The following is a 26254-nucleotide window of genomic DNA, read 5'->3' as shown; positions in this document are numbered from 1 at the left end:
ATCGTCCTAGCTACTTTCATATCCGTAACCTCAACCTTATTGATAAGGTAACCTGAATCCACCCATCTTTCACTCCCATACAACAAAGTTGGTCGAAAGATTGAACGGTGCACAGATAACTTAGTCTTGGTACTGACTTCCTTCTTGCAGAAGAGAGTAGATCGTAGCTGAGCGCTCACTGCATTAGCTTTGCTGCACCTCGCTTCCAGTTCTTTCACTATGTTGCCATCCTAAGTACTTGAAACCGTCCACCTGTTCTAACTTTGTTCCTCCTATTTGGCACTCAATCCGTTTATATCTCTTTCCCACTGACATTACTTTCGTTTTGGAGATGCTAATCTTCATACCATAGTCCTTACATTTCTGATCTAGCTCTGAAATATTACTTTGCAAACTTTCAATCGAATCTACCATTACAAATAAGTCATCCGCATATGCGAGACTGCTTATTTTGTGTTCACATATCTTAATCTCACCCATCCAGTCTATTGTTTTCAACATATGATCCATAAATAATATGAACAACAGTGGAGACAGGTTGCAGCCTTGTCTTACCCTTGAAACTACTCTGAACCATGAACTCAATTTACCGTCAACTCTAACTGCTGCCTGACTGTCTATGTAAGGACCTTTAATTGCTTGCAAAAGTTTGACTGCTATTCCATAATCTCGTAGAACAGACAATAACTTCCTCCTAGGAACCCGGTCATATGCCTTTTCTAGATCTATAAATCATAGATACAATTCCCTGTTCCACTCTTTGTGTCGATATTCCATATACTGACGCTTCGTCTCCGGTTCGTAATGGTGTATTCACATTTCGTCTCCTGTCACAACTGAATGGAGAAATACGTCACCTTCATTCTCGTAACGCGAGAGAAGTTCCTGGCAAAGTTAAAGTCTGGCGCTTTCTTTTCAGAAGTTAGCATCCGGGGTACCCATTGTGCACAGATCTTCCGATAGCCAAGCAAAGCAATAATGTGACCCACACGTTCTTGTGAAATGCCGATTGTGCTTGCAGTTTCTCTCTGAGTGATATGACGATCGTCCTGAATCAATATGTCAATATTTTGCTTGTGAAACTCGGTGGTTGCTGTTACAGGACGTCCGATTCTTTGTTTGTTACGCAGGTTACATGTTCCCGCCTCAACATCTTTAAATTTACTCGCCCAACGACGCGCAGTACTCACATCAACAAAATCACCATGAACTGCTTTTAAACTGCTTTCATTCTCTGATGAATCTCCTTTGGGGTGACACCTTCTGTTGTCAAGAATTCAGTGACTGCACGTTGCTTAAATCGCATTGACCGACCATCAGCGCAGGGTTCCATACTTCACACTGTAACAACACAACCGTTCAATGTTAAGGTCTCTCGCCAACTGGAGCTACGGGACAAGCCAGTACCTGCCCCATACCAATGCTGCCAACTGTTGAAGAGTTACGAAGGTGGAGGCATTACTTTTCAGTCAACCCTCGTATATTAACCAGCATCCGTATAATTTCCTGCCAGGTAGTTCACTTGTTTCTCAGTTCATATATTTCATGACTCAGAGGATGTGGCAACTAAAATTGTATACAACTTTGCTTCTGCTGTGTTACTTCATTATATTGCAATCAAGACCATTAAAATTTATAATAATTATTACAATTTTGTGGAGACAAAAGATATCGTTTTACAGCCCCATACGAAAACTGTTCACGCATGTCATTCTGAAATAAAGATTTTCGGCGTGTATAAAGTTTAAATCAATAGTTTACTTGCCTTCCTGAAGATTTTCCGGCATTTCGCCAGAATCTCGCGTCGGATAGTCGGTGCAGCTTTTTTCGTATAGTCGTTGCCTCGTGAGGTAGAGACGAGCGAGTGGCTTCATTGGAGCACCAGTTTTATCAAAGAAGGGAGATGACTCGTTGTTCGGGAAGCTGGATGTGATGCGTCGAATTACGTCTTGGGGGACTGTTGGCATATTAGGAGACTGCACAAGAAATAGTTGTGAGAACTATGTATGTAACGGCAATAACTTTGTTCGTTGTAGTATTTTTTACGTACAGTATATGTGATTCCACTGTCTGTCCCTATGTCCCACGGGTAGAGGTTCAGTTCCAGGTACTCCACCCAGGTGCAGTCTTGCAAACAGAGCTCCAGGCCGGCGACTCCGACAATCCAGTCAGGTGATGGATCTGGAAAATATTGAGCAATTTGGATTAAACTCAACTAAGATTCATTTTATGCAGTAAACGAACAAATCTACGACTAAGATTGTAGTATGAGTATATTTTTAGCCGTCATTGTCTTCCGAATTGTCGAAGAAAGGAATTAATGACGCAGGTTCTGTACATCTATGGGGCATTGATGAATTATCTGCCCATAAAGTGACACAAAACTGACTGCACAATTATTTTCTGGCTACGTAGAAAGATTTATTATTTAAACGTACAGCTACATCAATGTCTGTAAGGTCTTTACGGTTTATGGCGGAAGGAAAAAAGAAAGGAAGATTAGGGTTTAACGTACTGTCAACGTCGAGGTTATTGGAGAAGAAGCACAAGCTCGGAACGATTCAAGGATGGGGAAGGAATTCTGCAGTGCCCTTTTAAAGAAACTAACCCAGGATCTGCCTGTAGTGATTTAGGAAAATCACGGCAACCTCAGTCACGAAGATCGGACGCGGATCTGAACCGTCGACCTCCCGAATGCGAGTATAGTGTTCTAACCTCTGGGCCACCTCGCTCAGAGTGTATGTGTGGCGGATAGTACTTCTGGTACCACAATCTTTACCCCACTTCCTTTCCCAATCACGAATTGAGCTTGGGAAGAATGATTGTCGGTGAAGCTCCGTCTTTTTCTTGTGGCCTTTTATGGATCCCACCTTTTTATCGATCTGCTAGGGTATCATCTTCCTTTCGATTTAAAATTTTTCATCTACGTGGTAGTCTGTCTGGATCCATTCTTTGTAGATGTTCATTCCATTTATTTTTATTCTCATCCAGTTTTTCTTTCACAGACTAAATTTTCAATTCCTTTCGAATGTCTTCATTTAGTATTTTATATATTCTTTTACATCGCTTCTCTGCTCTAAGAAATCTCATTTCTATTCGTTGTATTTGTTTTGGGGCTTATTTATTTATTCGAGTCAGAAACAACTAAATACCCCGTAATTACCATTACAAATAAATGAAAGAAAGAATTATCAGGCTATAATATTCTTGACCAGAATCTTACGACTGAAACTGCATCTGGTACCGCAAGCAGAAGATCTTCTTCTGTGCAAGATGCGGGGCATAATTGACAAGGCAGTAGGTGCGCCACGGTCTATGATTCTCCGCAATCATAGACCGTGGTACCCACATGGAAGTGCGTTTCTGCGCGTTACTTCTATATCTTCCAACTCCTGAACGAAGGCAGCTGAGTGACGTCCGTACAATCCAGTTCTGTTCATGCCGAGGTGAGTGGGGTGCCGAAGGGATAGGCCAGATAGAGCTAATCTCAAATCGAGAGATCCACAAGTATTTTCTTGCTGTAGTTGCTGTTATTTGCAAGACTGAAAAGGTCTTGAGGAAACTTCTGCTGGAACTCATCACTGGGCTGCTGGAACGTGCCTATGTTCCAGCATTGTCAGATTTGGTATTTAACATCCCTACTAATGATCAAACTATTCATCCCTTATCTTATCAGTTCAGTTATTTTCAACATTCTTCTGTAGCACCAGATTTTGAATCTAAGTATTTATTGAAGTCGTATAGTAACATGTGTTGTCACAGACTTGACGAGTCTACACTGAAGATGGATATTCAGTAGCTGAAATCTAGATCTACGATAAAATCAGATTGGATGTGCGACTCATGGCTGAATTCCTTTTCCTTTTTTGAAATTGCATCCCTTGCCGTGTGATCTGAAGATTGTGACGTGCCTAATTGGCTTAACAAACGTATTCAAAGTTTACTCTAAAACAGGAAATTATATGTCGACTAACAGAGTCTGCTAGTCGACGGAGATGTCAAAGAAATGGCTTACTACAAGGAAATGTTCCTTCAGATCCATAGCAATGACCAGCCACTTCCAGCGAAGAACACAAGGAGGTTCCTTTATGTCGATGACATTGCACGAGCGAGGCAAGGGAAATCTTTGGGGGTGATGATGTGAATATGAATCTCCTCTTACTCATATGTCAATCTCACCTGCCCATGGTGTTTTCTGGAAAGCTAACGAGGCTCTGTCTACTATCAGCGGCTTAACTGTAAGTGCAGAGGAAATGCCGCACCAATACTTATTTAATGAGAGATAGAACTTCGACTGGTAAACTCGAATGTGTTAGCCACATTACCAATCTTGTCTGCTCTGGATTAGTGACCTATTTAGGGACGTTTAAAAACACTTACAGGTCCCAAATTTGCCTCGGAAAACAGGCGAAGCTCCGTATGACAAATAATTTCCTTGATTTTCACGTCGCGACCATTACGCGAAACGTACCTGTGAGGGAGCAACATGTTGCCGACTCTTGTTGGAGCGTATGATTTAGAAATTTAGTAATGCACACATCTCTTTTGTAAAGTCTGCCACTGGAGTTTGTTGAGCATCTCGGTAACGCACTCTCTTCGAGTAAAGCAAACCGTAACGAAAAGCGCCTCTCTTCTTTGGAACTTTTCTGTCTCTCTCTCTCTCTCTCTCTTTCACACACACACACACACACACACACACACACATTCACATACAAACACACACACACAAACACACACACACACAGACACGCACAAACACACTCTCTATTTCTTTGAGTCATCAAGCTTCTAACCGATTTGACTGATGCTGCCCGCCACGAATTCTTCCTTTGCTCTAACCTCTTCATCTCAGAGTAACACTTTCACACTAAGTCCTTAATTATTTGTTTAATGTGTTCCAATCTCTGTCTTCCCCTACAATTTTTACCCTCTACAGCTCCCTCTAATAACATGAATGTTATTCCCTGATGTCTTAACACGTGTCTTATCATCCTGTCCCTTCTTCCTGTCTCTGTCTTCCATGTGTTCCTTTTCTTGCCGATTCTGCGAATAATCTCATTCCCTATCTCATCAGTATATCTGATTGACTGTATCCTTCAGCAGCGCCAAATCTCAAGAGTTTCGATTGTTCTCTGGTCTGGTTCTCTCACTGTCCGTGATTCACTACAACACAGTGCTGTGCTTCAAAGGTACATTCTCAAAAAAATGTTCCCTGTCTCAGCTACTAATCCTGCTTGATAAGGGTCCCAGACTAAGGCAAAATTCTCAAGAATCGGTCGAACAAGAGTTTTGTTAGCCTTTCCTTCCGCGGATGAATTACATTTCCTTAAAATTCTATCTACAGGTATCAGTCTGGCACCTGATTTTCCTACAATTTGTTTATTTTGTCACACTACTTTACTTCGCTCCGGATCATTACTCGTAGGTATTTTACGGTAGTTGCTGTTCCCAGCAATTTTTCGCCAATAGGGTAATGAACAGTAATGAATCTCTTCGTCTATTTGTATGCAGTACGATGCATTTATTTACATTCATGGTCAACTGCCAATCCTTGCATCGATAATCGATACTCTGAAGGTCTTCCTGTACTTCGTTACAGCCTTCTAGCTTTGCAAATTTCCTGTACCAACAGCATCGTTCGTAAACAGCCTCACGGAACCATCGACATAAACCGCTAGATTATCTCAAATTCCCTTACTCCACTTAAAGTTTTTGGTAATTTGCCAAAGGAATGTATAAAAAACGTCAGACGACAAACTAGGTAAATGAAATTAGCAGGCAGCGACGAAACTCGACTTTAACGAGGATCTCTTTCACTGAAAGACGAAAAAGGTTAAATATATTTTCAGGAGGTGGTGTCCCAAAGCATTTGAAAAATGTCAAATTACCGCCTCGAGCTGCTGGTAAAATTATTTATTCATCGATCGACTGACCATCATCGTGTTCCTAGACGTATTCACAGCTTCACGTTAGGCGAAATATAAATTCACTATCGTCAAATGATAGAACCATGAATTAGACACTGTCATTGTATCGTAATATCAATTGTATCGTTCACAGCGTTAACGCCAGTTACAGTTTTAACATAAATGAGTACACTACTTAGCACGCTTTTTGTAGACTGAGGGTGTAATTTATAGTACTATATGAAAACAATGTGTAATTGTGTTTTTTTATTTGATGGTATTAATTTTGCTTTTCGCCGAACATGAAGCAGTGAATACTTTTATGAACCAGATGATGGTCAGTCGATCGTCACTAGTTCTGCATATGAAGAATTTTAAAAGCAGCTCAAGGCGGCAATATGACATTTGTTGAGGAAAGATTAAGTAAGAGGAAAAGTACGAGAGCAGAGAACTACACACAAACGTTTCGTGAATGGTAAATAAAAAAATTTCACCACAGGTCTCTTCCGTTACGTCAGTAATCCCCATAAAAATAAATGCGAAGTAAGCCTGTAATATGCAGATTTCTGCTGACAACATCTTTAGTAAACTAGATGATAAATGAATAGTACATGACAATTGTACTCCTACCAATTTTTTTCTCGAACTTTCGTTCTCTACCCCAAAGAGTTAATGTTACAATTAAAGAGCCACTTTTTCGGAACCCAGTAATTGCCTCCTTTTTGCGACGCAGTAGCTTGACATTTGGCTCAAAGATCCTACAACATTCCTCTATAATGGTGCAAAACAGTGGCGCCCTGTGACGTCACTCTCGGACTCGGCGGCGCTTTAACGGCAACGTGTCGAGAAGTTCATGTGAGGTGGAATGTGGGTTTATGATCTCACATTGGCACCAGATTTCACAATTCTGCTCAGCGCCACTGGGGATATGCCACACGATGGGGGCGTCGCAACCGTCGCCCCTTCCCTCTGACGCACGTTCCGCCCCTTCTTTTAAAGCCTCTTCGTTGGAGGGCAGAACCGCGATGCCAGGCGTTGAAATCAAGCGTTTTTCTTATGGGCAGACGAGGAAAACAGAGTCTCAACATCACTCATTATCGAGACGGAAAGGCCTCAGGGGCTGCCATAAAGGGCGTCAATGGAAACACTCCTTCCCTTGGATCGTAGACTCCGATACAAGTCGCAGTCGAAAACGACAGTTCGCTGCGCAATAAGCAGCAAAATGGTTCAAATGGCTCTGAGCACTATGGGACTTAATTGCTGTGGTTATCAATCCCCTAGAACTTAGAACTACTTAAACCTCACTAACCTAAGGACATCATACACATCCATGCCCGAGGCAGGATTCTAACCTGCGAACGGAGCGGCCGCGCGGTTCCAGACTGTAGCGCCTAGAACCGCTCGGTCACCCCGGCCGGCAATAAGCAGCAGGAGGGTGTTCTCGACAACCTTCGGCTCCCGGACGATTCAGTGTTGACACCGTGCGCTTGGAGCCCCATTACACGTGATAACACCCCTTTGGAGAGTAGTGCAACCGCAATTTCTGCTCTAGAATAGAGAGTGGAATCACTAGTATCCTTCGAAACCATTCGACGAAGTTTGAACATGATACAAAGCAGCAGACAGTGTTTATGCTTTTTCACCTCTCTCGTTTCGCGCTCTATTATGGCGTGATCGTGAGGCATGAGAGAGAGTGGGAAGGGTGGGCGGGAGTGCGGGGGGGAGGGGGGAGGGGGGAGGGGGGGGACGGAGTGTGGCGGGGGGGGGGGGAGGGTGCGAAGGTGTGCAACATTGACACATGCGTGGATAAAACGGAAAATGCACCCTCTAAAACTCCAGTTCAGCAACATCCTCAGCGCCACCCGTGCATCTTTCTTGAGCGCTTTTAAAATATTCTTGTACAGAGACAGCCAAACCTTGATTACTAGGCGCCGGCGTACCAGGTATAACGATACCTTTTAAATATCACAAGCGGTCAGCAGGCGCTAGTTCAGCGACAAAGTGCCCCTCAACTCAGGAGTGTCATCATGGGCGCCTGTCATGCCGGGACCTAGTAATCGACGACTGGCTACCTTTGTACAGGTATATTTTAAAGTACTCAACAAAGATACGTGGGTACACCAGAGTACGGTCCAAAGGGTGCAATCACGTTCAGTGGGATTACACACCCACGACTTCTTTACAGAAGTCCAGGTGGTGCCAGAAGTGTCAAAGGTTGTCAAGGACGTCACCCAGTCACTCATCGTACTGCAAATTGTCGTTTTCGACCGCGAAGTGTGTGGGAATCAACGTCTCAAGGGTAGAGGTAGTTAGACGCCCTTTAAGGCACTCCCAGAGGTCTTTTTGTGTAGATACTGAGCGGCTGTGTGTCTGAAATGTTTTCCTCGGCCACGCGTTAGAAAACCAAATGGCTCAAATGGCTCTGAGCACTATGCGACTTAACTGCTGAGGTCATCAGTCGCCTAGAACTAATTAAACCTAACTAACCTAAGGACATCACACACATCCATGCCTGAGGCAGGATTCGAACCTGTGACCGTAGCGGTCTCGCGGTTCCAAACTGTAGCGCCTAGAACCGCACGGCCGCTCCGGCCGGCTGTGATTTCAAAGCTGGGCGTTGCGCTTCTTCCCTCCACAGCAAAGGCTTCAGGAGATGGACTGAAATGTGCCTAAGATGGGGCCGTGACGACCTTCCAATCATGCAACACGTCCATGGTGGCATCGGCCAGAATTGTGGTAAAATTTGGTGCAATTGTGGAATCACTGACTCACTTTGTACTTCGCATGAACTGGGCTCTGGGTTTTATTTCGCATGTGTCGACACCTTGCTATTTAAAGCATCGCGGAAGCCAAGGGTGACGTTGCAGGGCACCACACTTTTGCACCATTACAGAGTTAGGTCGTAGGCACGTTTGAATCAAATTTCAAAATTATGTGTCCAATGGGAGACAAGTACGGGGTTTCGAAAAAAGTGACATTTTAATTGTGTTGTTCAGTCTATAAGACACTAAGCCATAATTTATCTTCCGCAATAGTTATTTTTACTTTTTATTTGAGTACTGAAAACTCCTGCAGTTCTATCTGAATGTGCAGATACTACCTGATTCGCGCCAACACAGTAACCGTGTTTCTTTGTTATAGTCAGTTCCGCTGGCAGAGAGTAGGCCCGGAAGTTACCCGTAAACAGAAGCGTCTTCGCTTTTGAGCCCCGCCTCTCCCCATCGCTCCAGAAGCGCAACTTCTCCTCCGTGTCTCACGCTGTAAGTTTCGAACAGCTCTCATCTGTCGTGACGTATTCCCGCAAGGCAGCGGGTAAAGTCAGCTGAGGTATCCTTAACATAATACAGAATTCTCATACTTGTAGTAAAGTGCTCCATGGAGTCTTATTTCCGAAAACTAAAATTAGCTTTTCGGCCCAATGCAGAATTTTCATACCTCGGTATGAGAGAATGGTACTCTGCTTGTCACCAACCATATCCTGCAGTGAGAGAATAGTTCTCTTACCGTCTAGCAGCGCCGTCTGTAACAAACTGCACGGCGACCACAGAATGTATGACGAGCGCTGGAACAAAATCCGATACATCCACTTTTGCTGTATTCGCGTGTTTGAGCTGCAGGGGAGCGATACGGGGGTGGTACATGCTGCCGCAAAATAATTTTCAGCAGAACGCGACAAGTGTTTATATCGTCAACTGAAAAACGCAACTGAATCAAAACTCCGATAACTCCAGGGGAGCAGTTATTTGACGCTCGGAAAAAAACGCTTAACTCTGCGGTTTCATAAGTGCTGAATGAGGTATAATACCAATATAGGAACAGAAAGTACGATGTAGAACATTATATTCCCTTCAATAGACGTTTATGCAACACCCAGAGCATTCACTGAAAACATATGGAGATGTCTGGTTTTGATCCAACCGCTCGGAATTATAGGACTTTGATCCGACCGCCCTGGAGTAGTCCAGCAAGGAATGCACTATTGAGACCACGAGGCAGGTTTGGTTCAACAAACACGTTTTATAATTACGTAAAGAAGTATAGTTATTATATTATTAATGTCAGTTCATCTTCCAAACAACCACACTGCTCATCTGCGGGTGCTGTTTCTTCATCTGCATTTGCTTCGTGGATTTCACTGTCATTAAGCAGGTTCTTGTACCACAGGAAACGAGCATCCATTGCCCAGTCCCTTCCAAATTGCTTGACCAGCAAACGTCGCACATCACGCTTCTTGGCCGCTGTCAGATTATGCCGTACATGTACAGTCTCCAGTGTCTATGGATGGTTTCTGCGGCCCTTTACAATGCAGAACCATTTCCTTTTCACAACAATTTCATGCTTGTAATTCCTGTAGAATTTAAATTGGAATAATGGTTCAAATGGCTCTGAGCACTATGGGACTTAACATCTATGGTCATCAGTCCCCTAGAACTTAGAACTACTTAAACCTAACTAACCTATGGACATCACACAACACCCAGTCATCACGAGACAAAGAAAAATTGGAATAATGTTTTTGCCTGTCTGTTCTGTCCTTTTCCCTAATGACGATGTATTTTTTGAAGTTACATCGTTTTATGTCCATTAATACAGGGACCTTTTTGTAGGATTCTCCAAGGGATTTAATATTTTGTAAGAGATAGTCCTGTCCTAAGGTTCGTACAGTACCATGCTCCTTGTATATTGTTTGATATTCGTCGATTTGTGTAATAACCGGCGTTGTCCTAAGGTGCTCCTCAACTCGACCGAACACACGGTCTGCTGGGAGAAAGCTATGGCCTTTTACTGGAAATGTCAAATTTATTTCCTCTAATTGTGCAAGTGATTTGTTGACACATGATGGTGTGTATGATGCGAGAATTTTTGTTTTGACCCCCACACTAATCACAGAATAATCTCAACATTCTTGTTCCGTCCAATGCCAACGAATCCAAGTAATGCAGGAGTGCTGAACCAACCTCCGTAGCCCCTCTCCCACCTAAATCCTAGGTTTATTGATAAAACATTGGGTTTCTCGAGTCCATTCCAACGAAACAAAGAGTATAGAAACTGATTTGTTGTGCATAAAGTGATTCTTGGATAGGCGTTCATGGCAGGGGTTGGACTTATTGTAAATCACAACAGAATGACACTGAATCAGGATAATTGGTTTTACACAAGTTATAAAATACCTTTGCACGTAAGGTATGTACTCTTTTCTCCGTCATTAAGACTCTCTTCCTATGAGTAACGGTTGCATCCTTTATTTTTTGTGCTAGTACAATGCATGTACTGCAAGCTTCAGAAGAAGTTGCCCGAAGACCAATGTTAAACGAACGCATAAATACTTCTTGATCTGCAAATGCGGAGGAACCGAATCGTTGTATAGTTTCTGTAGGATCCTTTGACTTAGCTCACAGGCAAATAAATACGTTTGGATTTACGTCTGTTATAGTAGCTCTCGGTTGCCGGAAGTTTACCTAAAAATTCTCTCAATTTTGCCTTCTTCTCAGCTGATTTTACCGACTTCCGGTCCCCACCTCATCCTTCTTTAGGAATCCGGCCCTCAAACACTGTCTTAGTTATTGCATTCACCCTATCCTTTTTGACAGAAAACACCTTCATAAACAATTCCTTACATACAAGTCTATTTTGTCTTACATCCGTTAGGTAATATGTAGTGCTAAATGCACGTCCCCTCCTTTCCTTTCGTGGTGATACTCTACTCTCTCTTCGCCGTCGTGGTGCATGTGCTGTAATTAAACGAGTAAGGAATACGCCCTGAGCCACTTTTGAATGGTTCTGATAAAACTTTTGCCTGTTTCGAAGAAGATATTTCATCGATTTTCTTGAACATTGTAACTTTGCTGAATTATGCTTGCAAGGCAATGCAAGGTCTAATCCTAGAGGATCAGCATCACGATACCTACAAAAAGCAAGCAACCCTTATAACCTATGAAGGCCTCATACCACAATAATGTAGTGTGACAATACGTTTACCATACATACCGGTTTGCTCGTTCCACTGCTGTTTTCCTTTCTCGTCTTCTGGGTCGCCGCACGCCTATCTTAATATCTTTCACTATGCGTCCTTCATCCATTTTACACCCCACAATACCACAACACCAACGTGTTATGTGTAGGTATGACGGAGCCGTATTACTGTCTGGATGTTTGCCTCACTTGACTGGCAGAAAATGACCAGTGTCGAAACACGCCTATAGTCGCAGTACGGTAGTATCGAACTACGCTGCCTACACAAAACCCGATATATCCAATGCGGTCGGAGCACGATCTGATAACTCCAAGCGGTCGGATCACAACCAGATTTATCTCCCTTTTGCTGTGTTTAGTATCTGGATAATGGAAAGAGAAATCTGGTAATCGATTGGACACTCTGAATAATGTTTCCTGTTACTGCATCATGGTCTGTTTCTTCTACTCATAGCTTGTGCAACCACTCAGAGATCACTATTTGTTACTTTCTGTATTAACAGCAAATGTGGATTTATCGGTTTTTGTTCCGGCGTTCCTCATATATGCTAATTGGAAATGTTTCTGACAATAATACTGCGTCTGTACTGCACAACTTAAATTCATATTACAAAAGAAAATATCACTTGATTGAGTCCACATGCGAATAAAATGTGATTCCTTTACACTTTAGACTACAACCAGAACGAGTAGTATACCTGAAAATGGTGCAAGCTGACATTTTTCATGAAAATACTTCCACCAGAAGCTAATGTTTGGGGCTACTAACATGGTGGACGTCGGCTTCAAGTTTGTTACATTATGACAACTCCTCTTATTATACCTCCATGTTCCTGCCACTGAATTCCTTGTTACGAAGAGAAAAATTTGCTGATGAAATTCACCTCAAGACTTCAGCGTTGCCTATGGAGATGTTTCCCTCTGAGTCAGCTGTCACAAGAGATGGGTGAAACATTTCCAAGATGGAAGCATGCTTACCGTCATCAGCCTGTAGTGGTCACCCTTGAACTGCCTACACAAAATGTGACAAGGAAAGATTCCGACTGATTTTCTTGAATGTGGACGAACCATAATGTGGGAAAGTCTTCCGCAACCTTCCTATAGTCTCGACTGAGTATCCTCCGCTATAATCGTTTTGGTTCTGTTCAGAAACAGATCTGAGGCCAACACAATGAGATATGGAGGATATTTGGCAAGCAGTGCACCTGTCTCTTCGATAAACTGGATGGGTTTTTGTTGTAAGGGCATTTCCAAACTTGCAGAAAGAAGGAATGCAAAGAAATGGAGACTATGTTTAAAAGTGGTAGAAAGTACTTAGGTGAAGGTGATGTACTTGGTTTGTATAAAAAATAAATAAAAAATTTAAAAATTGTTGCTCATTACTTTCAATATGGCCCTTGTACAACACCATCATCTCTGGTTTGCACATCTGGAAATTTAGGCAGCAGGTGTTACATTTTTAGATGTGGAGGCAATGACTGTGTCCTGACTTCAAGACTCTGTGATCTTATCTTTCAACAAGATAACACATGATTGCTTGTGAACCATGCTATCCTGACCTATGTTGATACTGCGGGAGTATGACTGTAGCTCTTATTGGTATGTTATTCAAATCACACACCCACTGAAGACATCTGTGAGAGTGGTATACCACCATTTGCTAGCAATTATCATTGGTGAACTCTGGCAAGGAATTATGTACCTGTACCTTTCACCCAAACTCAGACCAGCTTGATACCCAACAGGGTTACAGCTGATGTCACTGTGAGAGGTGGAAGCTCTATGAACCAAATTTTGCACCTTGTATACTCCAGACCACCTAAAAAATCAAGCATGTACTCTTCCTACTCTACTATGTAGGCATAAATAATTAAAAATTAGTTATTTACTGTCCTTCCTCATGCTGGAATATTAATCACCAGTACTACTGTATTGCTGTCCATAGTGCACTTCTTCATCACAAAGGATTCTTATCTCTGACATGGTTCAAGATGTACATTTCAGACAGATTAGGTACAATGAATATGTCTGTTATATGTATAGACAAGAGTATATGCATGTTTTTCTGGGTTATCCTCGCAAACTCATGGATAGATTTCAAACAAATCTGCCACAGAAGGAGCAGGTCACAAGAGTATCAGCACCACAGGGTTTATAACCTCCTAGCACCAATAGGAGCGGAGATAAGGGTAAAAACGTGCTTTTCCAGACCCCAACATATAGGCTGCTCTGCACTACAGGTATGTTGTGTGTGAACTGTATCAGGCTTTCAAATCAACCTGTGGTGCTGGGCAGCCTACATGCCAGGTGAAAGAAACAGTTTTCCAGGCTCTGACATATAGGCTATCCTGCATGACAAGTGGGTTGGGTTGAAGCAGCATCATCCTGCTTTGTATGGGGGCTTGTACATAAGGGGCAAATAAATAATTTTCAAGCTCCTGGCCTGGAGCCTGCCTTGTGTCACAGGTGTGTTGTGGGAGCAGTTTCAGTCTGCTTTGTGGAACTGTATTGCAGGGGCTACATGTGCTTATGATCATGGCTGGGGACAGGTCGAAATGGATAGAGGAGACTATGAACAGAGAAAAGGGGAGGAGGAAATGGACAGAGAGACTGAGGAGGTGGGAGAGATGCATGAGGCAGTTGCAAGGTGTAGTGGGGTATTGGGCAGATGGAAAAGCAAGTGGAGGAGGAGGATATGATTGGAGGGAGGGGGGAAAGATATGGGTAGAGAGTGGGTTGGAGGAAATGGGCAAAGACAAGGAGAGGAGGAGATGTGTTCAGTATATGTGCTGAATGCATATGTGGGCAAAGACACAGGAAAAAGGCTAGTTATAAATAAAATAGCACCATGTATGGATGTAGTTGGTATGTGATGGGGAATTCATCACTCTGTTCTGCTGATATTATACAAAACTCTGCCAAGATCATTATTAGACTATGGATGTCTCGTTTGTTGGAATGGGATAAGAAAAGAGATCATAATTCCGAGATGTGTCACTGAAACTCTCCTACCTGGACATCAGTGCTTTGCAGAGGTTTAGAACAATAAATGAGCAGATCAAAGGATGACATCCTTTCGCACATCTTAGTCAATATCTACATGAGCGAACCTAGAAGCTAATGGACAACTGCATTTTGTATGAGAATATCTTCTACTGAAGTTCCATGTTATTCCAAGGTATGGGGGACGATATAACACTGTGTATAACAAAAGACAGAATGCTACAGTACTCTGTATCTAACCTCTGACGTCATCTTCGATGTATGACAGTCCATCCACTTTTAATAGGGACTCTTACTTTCCTTACAGAAGAATATTATGTCTCTTTGTGGTTCCGCTTGGTACAAACAAATGAGGTGAACATATTCTTCTGCTGCCAATAAAAATATAAATGAATAGTTGACTGAAGGAACTGAAGAAGTAACTACTGTTGCTCGATCCTGGGCAGACTTTCTGAGCTATGTTTGGAACATGAGATTTATTTCATCTTCCTAATGCACCATATTCTATAATTTGTAATGTTAAGAATACAAACGAGGACGTGTAAGAAACATTTACGGTCAGCTTTATGTCGCATTTGGATGCCGACAGATAATTGATCACAAGTACAGGTTAACTTATTTTTTGAGAGCATTCTGCGCAATTTTGAGTGTTATTTGTATGCGTTACGTTGACATAGAGAATATCACATAGTGAAAATTGTGGTGTCACCGCCAGACACCACACTTGCTAGGTGGTAGCTTTAAATCGGCCGCGGTCCATTAGTACATGTCGGACCCGCGTGTCGCCACTGCCAGTGATCGCAGACCGAGCGCCACCACACGGCAGGTCTTGAGAGACTTACTAGCACTCGCCCCAGTTGTACGACGACTTTGCTAGCGACTACACTGACGAAGCCTTTCTCTCATTTGCCGAGAGATAGTTAGAATAGCCTTCAGCTAAGTCCATGGCTACGACCTAGCAAGGCGCCATTAACCATTTCTAGAGAAAGTCTCACTTGTATCATCAAGAATGCTGTATACAAATGATGGATTAAAGTTAAGTATTCCAGCAGTTACCTACTTTTCTTTATAGCATTCATTACGTGTCCTGTTTCAGACCTACCGCCCACCTGCTTGAGTTGACGCGTGCATTTCGGCCTCCTTCTCTAGCTATATAGCAAAAATCACTGACTATAGTCAGTGGTTGAAGCCTTTTTAGAGCAGAACCTCAGAAATACAGCGAAATAATTTGGGCCTCATTCCACATTTGATGTGTGTTGTCAACACTTGGTTACAATTAATATTATTATGCTGTGAGCCCATCACCTTACCACAAGTTCTAAACAGACACATGTCTACTTGTGTGTGATTATCGGTGCTGGCAATCCTTGTGTAATAAATAACCTAAAATTCACTTCTTGTGTCCTTGACTTCATTTATTTCGTTTTTATGTTTAGAGGTTATAATATAATATTCTCGACACTGATTCATAGCATTACTTTGTTGTCGATTTAATCACATTTTTTGTGCAACATGTAATACCTGAAAGAGTCTTCTTCCCACATGAGTTGATAGTTTAAGCAAGATCCATGTTTGCTGTGATTGCTCCATTCTTATAACAAGCTCAGTCAAAGAAATGTCATGGTATACAGTGGCCTCACTTATATATATGCATTTGATAAATGGTTTCATCATAACAAGAACATGTTAGCGTATTCACGTATCATATGCAGACAAAAATTAAAAGAGCCCATACTCACCTATCATAGAAACAATTGAGACCAGGTGATGTTTCCGGTCAACACGGAAAACTGCAAACGTCTTCCCCGTCACATTCGGAAAACTTATGCCACGTGCTTTAATTATAGTGCGTATTTCTTGACTCTAGGGAAAAAAAGACACCAGTTAGTATGGAAGCTAAAATCCAACATAAAGGAGAGAAGTCAATGGTTAGTTTTGCGAAAATATAGAACAATGGAGAAATCACTGCTGTAAACGTTTTAATCCTGGTACCTAAATGACAGAACCTCAGGTTTTTCTGCGTAAAAAACTTATTTGTCATTCAAAATATCATTTCAGTTGTGCTTAGTGTAATAAACGGAGCATAAAAGGAGAACAGCTTCGAAGTATATAAAAACTGAAAGTTTAAATTCGGTTGTTGTTTGCTATACATTTGCAACAATTGTTAATAATTTGTTTTTAAATTATTTGTTATGTATTAGTAATTCTTAAAAACTATTAAAACACACCTAATTCAAGATAAGTCTTTTTCAAACATACACAGTTACAACTATTTTCATGTTTTAGGTTAACTTAGATACACATATTATTTCTAATTTTAACATGTTATTTCATGTTCAGGCATTCTGTATATTGCCTACGCATTCTATACAATGCCTTCATTTGATACTGATTTAACTACGTTCACTGCCATGAAAAGGATTCACTCTTTAATTGCGATATAGGTTTGTAGCAATGAAAGGGCTTTCAAGCAAAAAATTTACTTGTTTTCATAATGCCATAAGACTGTTATCAAATACAAGTACCTACAACAATTGTTACACTCACATGGCATAAGTAGCATCCACAACTACTTCGTTATTCATGAAGAGGAAAGACATTATCGTGATAGAGTGGAGGGCAGATTTAGAGGTAGCGTAAGATTTCGTAGTAATAAGTGTTTGTATTTAGGGGATCTCATGAACATGAGGACGGAATTTTTGGATGTTTCTATCCCGTACTCTAGAAATTTGTTTTGGTGAATAAAACCATAGCTTATCTGCATTTAGGACGGCATAACCTAACATTAGTACCATATGCAAATTTAAGCAAAATTGACCATGTCATTTAGTTTTTGCTGTTTGCGGCATTTTACAATCAGTGTTATGCTCTGTTTCCTGCCATGTGTGATAGTGGCGACACATGGAAATCAAGGTATTCTCTGACTGAGCTCAAAGCGTGTGGAAACAATCTGGACAGAAAAAAAAGTCAGGACATTCACAGCAAATGCAACAGAACACTGGAAAACAGTTCTGTTTGTCGAAAAAGAAAGTTACTGACTAGCAAACATCAAGAGAGGCATTTGCCAGGGAGACTAGTTACCCCACTGCTGTATATCATCACCTTGATCCCAATGTCAACCATCTTACAGAAAACAAAGCTGGACTATCAAACAGCAAGAAATTCTCAGGAGCCAGTTATAAATGAATGACTTGAAGTTCTATGGAAAATCTAACATTGATACCCAGACTCTGGCGAAAATATTTCTAATCTTCAGCAAAGACAAGCATGGGATTCGGCTTAGACAATTGTGTCACACTGACACTAAACATCCGCAGCTCGTGGTCTAGTGGCTAGCGTTGCTGCCTCTGCATCACGGGGTCCCGGGTTTGATCCCCTGCCGAGTTGGGGATTTTCTCTGCCCGGGGACTGGGTGTTTGTGTTGTCACCATCATTTCATCATCATCATGAATTGTGACAGTGAATAGATTGGATTGTGTACAAAATTTGACAGTGATAAAATTGGGAATTTGTGTGGGCGCTGATGACCGCGCAGTTGAGCGCCCAACAAACCAAACATCATCGTCAAACTCCCACTAAACAATGGAAAAATTTCAAAGTGAAGGCATCGATATGTCAAATGGAATGCCACTAGACATTTTCCAGTTGGACAACATCAAGCACGAGCATTTAAAAAAGTATGGTCAGCAAAGAGCACACCCAAAGGATCAAGAAAATTTTTAAACGCAAATTAAATGAAGGTAATACCATCAAAGCACTCAATATGTGGGGCACACCTGTCATAAGGTACTCTGCAGGCATTGTGAACTGGACACAAGTACAGACGGATAACCTGGACGGGAAACTCATGATATTTCAAGGTGCCCTACATCCTCGCAGTGACGTTGACATTCTTGACCAGAAAAACAGGCGGCAGAGCACTATTGCAAGTGAAGCAGACACTCGGGGGAAGAGATGCATGTATTAGCAGTGTACGTGGAAGACAGCAAAGAATCAGCTCTGACAGAGGTCAAAAACAGAAAGCTTCTCAAGTTACAGCAAACCAAGAGTCAATACTGGAAAGCTGTAAATGCCGGACTGACAGCCTGCGCAGTAAAGCACTGAATGGGAAATTTCGGGGGAGATTGAGGAGAAAACAGATAAAGAAAATACCTGAACTTAACTGGCCAATGGAACACTAAAGAGGAATCTGAAGGACTGATTTTTGCTGTTCATGAACAGGCCATTATTACTAACGCCATCAAAACCAGATTGAGGAATCATCAAAAGACCCAAATTGCGAACTCTGAAAAGAAGCTGACCAAACAGGTGACCATATCTTGAGCTGTCGCAAAAAGATAGCGCAGACTGATTACAAGCAGACACAAAAATGTGTACGAATGATCCATTGGAAAGTATGTCAAAATTTCCACTTCCCGGTGACAAGGATCGCAATCCAAAACAAGTTGTCAAAAACGAACATACCAAATTACAATGAGACTTCCGACTTGAGACAGATCGATTCCTGCAACAAAATACACCAGACACCACAGATGCGGAGCAAAATGAATGTGGATCATTGAAATTCCTGTTCCAGGTTATCGACGAGAAACAATTTGAAAACTTGTCAGATACGATGACTTAGGAATCGTACTATTGCGACTCCCACGTAAACCCATGGAAATAGTCCCTGTAGTTCTCGGTGTACTGGAAACAGAGCCAAAAGATCTTAGTAGGTACTTTTTAACAATTGGCATTGATAAAATATCCGTCTGTCAACTACCAAAAGTCACTTTACTAGGATCTGCAAGAATTATCAACCGATACATAACACAGTCCTATGGGAAGTGACCGAATATTGATAAAATACGAAATCGAACATAGTGAACCCATTTGCTGTGTTTACTGTTATAACTAATGTATAATAATAATAATAATAATAATTATTATTATTATTATTATTATTATGTTGTTGTAGTCCAGTCCGTAGACTGAGTTGATGCAGCTCTTCAAGCTTACTCTATACTGCGCAAGCCTCTCCATCTCGAACAACTAGTGCAACCTCTATTCTTCTGAATTTGCTTACTATATTTATCTCTTGGTCTTCCTCTGTTATTTTGACCCCCCACAGTTCCCTCCAGTTCTAAATTAGTGTTGCCTTGCTATCTCAGAATGCGGCCTATTAACCGATGCCTTCTTTAAGTCAAGTTGTAGCACTAATTTCTTGTCTCCCCAATTCTGTTCAGTACCTCCTCGTTAGTTAAGTGATTTACCCATCTAATCTTCAGCATTCTTCTGTAGCTCTACATTTAAAAATATTCTATTCTTTTCTTGTCTAAACTGTTTATCGTATGTGTTTCACTCCTCGTTAGTTATGTGATTTACCCATCTAATCTTCAGCATTCTTATGTAGCGCTACATTTCAAAATCTTCTATTCTCTTCGTGTCTAAATTGCTTATCGTATGTGTTTCACTTTCATACATGGCTACACTCCACGCAAATACTTTAAGAAAAATCTTCCATATTCGATGTTAGTAAATTTCTCTCCTTCATGAACGCTTTTCTTGCGATTGCCAGTCTACATTTTATATCCTCTCTACTTCGACCACCGTCAGTTTCTTTGTTGCCAAAAAAACCTTATACTTTACCCAGCTACTACTTTAAGCTTCTCATTCTCTAATCTAATTCTCTCAGAACACCTAATTTAATTCGACTGCATTCCATTATGCCTGTTTTGCTTTTGCTGATATTGTTCTTATATCCTTCTTTTAAGACACTACCAACTCCGTTCTACTGCTCTTTGCAAACCCTCTGCTGTCTCTGACAGAATTACAATGTCGTCAGTAAACCTCAAAGTTTTTATTTCTTCTCTATGCGTTTTAACTCATACTACAATGTTTCTTTGGTTTCTCTTACTGCTTGCTCAACGGACAGATAAATAGCATCGAGAACAGGCTACCGCCCTGTGTCACTCTGTTCTCAACCACTCCCTCTCTTTCGTGCCCCTCGACTCTTTATAACTGCCGTCTGGTTTTTATGCAATTTGCAAATAGCTTTTCGCTCCCTGTATTTTACCCCTGTTTACTTCAGAATTTCAGAGAGAGTATTCCAGTCAACACTGTGAAAAGCTTTCTCTAAGTGTGCAAGTGCTATAAACGTAGATTTGCCTGTCTTCTAAGGTGATTCGTAGAGTCAGTATTGCTTCACGTGTTCCTACATTTCTCCGCAATCCAATCTGATCTTCCCCAAGGTCAGCTTCTAGCAGCTTTTCCGTTCTTCTGAAAGGAATTCGTGTTAGTACTTTGCAACCATGACTTATTAAAGTGATAGTTCGGTAACTTTCACGCCTGTTAGCACATTCTTTCTTTGGAATTGGAATTATTATATTCTTCTTGAACTCTGAGGGAATTTCGCCTGTCTCATACATCGTTCACACCAGATGGAAAAGTGTGGTCATGGCTAGCTCTCGCAAGGCTAGCAGTAGTTGTGATGGAATGTCACCGACTCTCGGGGCCTTGTTTCGCCTTTCGTCTCCCAGTGCTCTGTCAAATTGTTCTCATAGGGTGGCGGAGCGGGTTGCTCTCCGACTATCCTTTAAACAATCAGTCCACCTACCTAGATAGGTTTCAGGTTGTCTGCCCGCTGACTCTGCGATAGTAGATACTGGTTTAGCCGATAAAAGCAGCTTTGAAGAAAAGTCAGTTAAATCCCTACCACGCAAAGGCCACGTAACTCCAGTCCATGGGTTAGTTAGTTAGTTAGTTAAGCTATTGGGCGTTCGGGATTCTTGCATGATTCGTTTGAAAAATGTGTAAAATTTCCTGTAAGCTGGTTTATTGTCTTTAGAACACAGAAAATGGCTATCAAGTCCTTATTTAATATCCCGACACTAATTATGCAATGTTACTGACTGTCTCTGTAACAAGTTCACACCCAAAAGTAAGCAGAAGATATTTAGTTCGACCAGATATCTTAAACGTCCTAAACGGTCACTGATCCACGACTCCTTGCGAGTTAACGCAGTCAGTCGTTCAGTTGTCTCCTTATACAGAAGTGTTCGCCACGGTGTCTCGTAATTTGCACAAACCCGCACACGGAGTTTATTTACGACTTGAAATCTTCACACGTGAAATCTCCTAAAATAAATCACTTTCTCAAAATGGTCAACACTATAGTCGCTTTTCGTCAATTACACGAGAACCAATTAAGCGCTCGGATTTCTTCATTTAGGTACAAATTTGATCAGCGCGATTTATCATAGGTAGTAATCGTAAGATGGCTCCCTAGCGGCTATATCGGTTCATAGACCTGAGGCACAAAACCATACTGAAACTCTGCTGAATTCCTATTGGCTAGTATGTTAAGCAGCCAATCAGATCATTTCGAGCACTTCTATACTCGCAGTATTTATGATGTCAGGCAATCAGATTATTACAAATAGTTTAGACTAGAAATTTCGGAATCTCGAAATTAAACAAAATTTAACGAAAAAAATACGATTACTTTCCACAAAATAAATTACTAATAAATTTAATACTCAACGCCCCTTCCGGCTGCCCTTTGCAAAATCAAGCTCACTCGGCCATATGCCACAAATACCCCAAAATGACTTTCTCACGCTTACATTTACATAGTTTTAGTAAAATATCACATTCTCACTTTAAGTATTTCCTCCATTGGCTCTCTCAGTCTCTCCAAAACACGCAACCAAAACACAATGAAATAATACTTTTCCAAAGTACTGGTAATTACGTCCGAAATCTGTGGCAATGAAACTAAAGAAAATTCCAGAAAATTAAATTACATGAATCTGTCCTCTTGGTTGTAGTTTCAATTAAAACTATAGATGAATATATTACAGTCTCGAACTCGTTTTCACAGTACCAACTCAGTTATTATGTGTTTTAGGTAAAAATTTATGACTCCGAAAATATTGCATTTATTGAGTTGAAATTTTAACAGTATGGTTGTGTTATCCATAGAATTTGGTACACTAAGTATGAAAAAGATCGATTAATATTTAGTAGTACTTTTTCAAATTCATAGAGAGTATGTGTAACGTATTGCACGCACCGTTAAACAAGTATACCGGCTCGCTCGGCCCGGGAGCCGGCGGCAGCTATGCGAGCGTGAGAACCAACATCCGCTTTCCTCCCGGCTCCACGGCGAGCTACACTTTCAGTGCAAGATGACAACTCGTAATAATCTGCTACGTCCTCACGAAATTTCAATCACCAAGTTTCTCCTCTGTATGCGAACATATTTTATTGGCGCCGACCTACATAGGATGAAACCATCACCATAATAAAATAAGGGAAATCAGATCTCGCACCGAAAGATATAGGTGTTCATTTTTTCCGCATGCTGTACGAGATTGGAATGGTAGAGAATTAATGTGAAGGTGGTTCGATGAGCCATCTGCCAGGCACTTAAATGTGATTTGCAGAGTATCCATGTACACTCCTGGAAATGGAAAAAAGAACACATTGACACCGTTGTGTCAGACCCACCATACTTGCTCCGGACAATGCGAGAGGGCTGTACAAGCAATGATCACACGCACGGCACAGCGGACACACCAGGAACCGCGGTCTTGGCCGTCGAATGGCGCTAGCTGCGCAGCATTTGTGCACCGCCGCCGTCAGTGTCAGCCAGTTTGCCGTGGCATACGGAGCTCCATCGCAGTCTTTAACACTGGTAGCATGCCGCGACAGCGTGGACGTGAACCGTATGTGCAGTTGACGGACTTTGAGCGAGGGCGTATAGTGGGCATGCGGGACGCCGGGTGGACGTACCGCCGAATTGCTCAACACGTGGGGCGTGAGGTCTCCACAGTACATCGATGTTGTCGCCAGTGGTCGGCGGAAGGTGCACGTGCCCGTCGACCTGGGACCGGACCGCAGCGACGCACGGATGCACGCCAAGACCGTAGGATCCTACGCAGTGCCGTAGGGGACCGCACCGCCACTTCCCAGCAAATTAAGGACACTGTTGCTCCTGGGGTATCGGCGAGGACCATTCGCAACCGTCTCCATGAAGCTGGGCTACGGTCCCGCACTCCGTTAGGCCGTCTTCCGCTCACGCCCCAACATCGTGCAGCCCGCCTCCAGTGGGGTCGCGACAGGCGTGAATGGAGGGACGAATGGAGACGTGTCGTCTTCAGCGATGAGAGTCGCTTCTGCCTTGGTGCCAATGATGGTCGTATGCGTGTTTGGCGCCGTGCAGGTGAGCGCCACAATCAGGACTGCATACGACCGAGGCACACAGGGCCAACACCCGGCATCATGGTGTGGGGAGCGATCTCCTACACTGGCCGTACACCACTGGTGATCGTCGAGGGGACACTGAATAGTGCACGGTACATCCAAACCGTCATCGAACCCATCGTTCTACCATTCCTAGACCGGCAAGGGAACTTGCTGTTCCAACAGGACAATGCACGTCCGCATGTATCCCGTGCCACCCAACGTGCTCTAGAAGGTGTAAGTCAACTACCCTGGCCAGCAAGATCTCCGGATCTGTCCCCCATTGAGCATGTTTGGGACTGGATGAAGCGTCGTCTCACGCGGTCTGCACGTCCAGCACGAACGCTGGTCCAACTGAGGCGCCAGGTGGAAATGGCATGGCAAGCCGTTCCACAGGACTACATCCAGCATCTCTACGATCGTCTCCATGGGAGAATAGCAGCCTGCATTGCTGCGAAAGGTGGATATACACTGTACTAGTGCCGACATTGTGCATGCTCTGTTGCCTGTGTCTATGTGCCTGTGGTTCTGTCAGTGTGATCATGTGATGTATCTGACCCCAGGAATGTGCCAATAAAGTTTCCCCTTCCTGGGACAATGAATTCACGGTGTTATTATTTCAATTTCCAGGAGTGTAGATGTAGATGTATCCTATCTCGCATCTCATCTTCAGCTAAGTCATCTTCCATTTCTCTAATATTGTCATCAAGTTCATCTTCCTTCTAAAGATAATAATAATAATAATAATAATAATAATAATAATAACCCCCGTGGAGGCCCGGGAAAAGAATAGGCCTCTGGTATGTTCTGCCAGTCGTAAAAGGCGACGAAAAGAACAAACCACTAATAGGGCTAACCCCCCTTTTAGTGTGATTACTTGGTTCAGGACAGAACTAAAGAAGCCTCGGACAAGCGCCGTCATGGTCGGGGACGACGCTTGAACCCTATGCCCGCCCACAATGGTAACGACACTGCTAGCCAACTGGAAAATGATTTATATCCAAATAGAGGTGTTTTGCAGGATATGCTTCCTGCAACCACCCTAGAAGGAAAACAAAGACAGAGGATGAGATGGTCAGATGAAGTTAATCGACACCTCATGTTCTGTTATTACCAAGCAACAAACCTAGGAACCAACACAACTGGATACAGATCACAAGTATACACAACATTTATTACCAGATACCCGGAATTAAAATTTTTAAGAGAACAACGACTAGCTGATCAGATCCGTGTAATAATAAAAAATAACAGGATACCCCAGTCAGAATTAGAAAACATCAAACAACAAGTACAACAAATACTGGAACATAATGTGCAATCAGAAGAAGAAGAAAATACAGTAATGGACTCAAACATCCCAGAGCAAACAAACAAAGACCAACACGCATCAATTAAACAATCAGAGGAAAACGAAATCCTAAGACAGCCACGAGAACAAGCACAAATAGAACACGAAGAGACACACGTGTTAGATATAGAAGAGAAATTTCAGCTGACATATATAGAATACAAAGACACAAATACAGACATTAGACCATTCTTGCATAGACCGCCAAATAACCCACAAGTCGAAACAACAATAAAAACTATCAACACAATCATACACAACAAAATAAATGAAAACACAACTATGGAAGAGTTACAACTACTGGTTTATATAGGAGCACTCACTACACTAAATATATACACTAGGCAGAGATCAGAACAAACCAACACACAGAAGAAACCCACAAAACCAGCATGGCAACACAGGCTACAGATCAGAATAGAAAAACTGAGAAAAGACATCGGACAGCTAACACAATTTATAAGAAATGAAATATCAGACAAAAAACGAAAAAGGTTAGGTAAAATCTCACAACAAGAAGCAATAGAGCATTTAGATGAAAAAAAGCAGAAATTGCAAGCATTGGCCAAACGACTTAGAAAATACAAAAAAAGTGAAAATAGAAGGAAACAAAACCAAACATTCAACACAAACCAAAAGAGATTTTACCAAACAATGGATAACACACACATTAAAATAGACAATCCACCAAACATAACAGACATGGAACACTTCTGGAGCAACATATGGTCAAACCCGGTACAACATAACAGGCATGCACGGTGGATACAAGCAGAAACAGACACATACAAGATGA

The 26254-nt window shown here is 42.1% G+C and overlaps 1 protein-coding gene across 1 annotated transcript in view; it reads right to left on the bottom strand.

Moving 5' to 3' along the window:
- The window catches only part of LOC126176226 (spondin-1-like), a 499217-nt gene that overhangs the window by 235489 nt on the left and 237474 nt on the right, over positions 1-26254 (bottom strand). The window contains exons 6-8 of the mRNA XM_049923370.1: positions 16622-16745; positions 2051-2181; positions 1766-1976 (exon numbers count right to left, since the gene is read on the bottom strand). Coding sequence (XP_049779327.1) covers positions 1766-1976; positions 2051-2181; positions 16622-16745 — 466 coding nt within the window. The remainder of the gene's footprint in view (positions 1-1765; positions 1977-2050; positions 2182-16621; positions 16746-26254) is intronic.

This window comes from Schistocerca cancellata, chromosome 3 (genome assembly GCF_023864275.1).
Source record: "Schistocerca cancellata isolate TAMUIC-IGC-003103 chromosome 3, iqSchCanc2.1, whole genome shotgun sequence".
Classification (NCBI taxonomy): Eukaryota; Metazoa; Arthropoda; class Insecta; order Orthoptera; family Acrididae; genus Schistocerca; species Schistocerca cancellata.
This window is presented reverse-complemented; position numbering and strand designations above follow the sequence as displayed.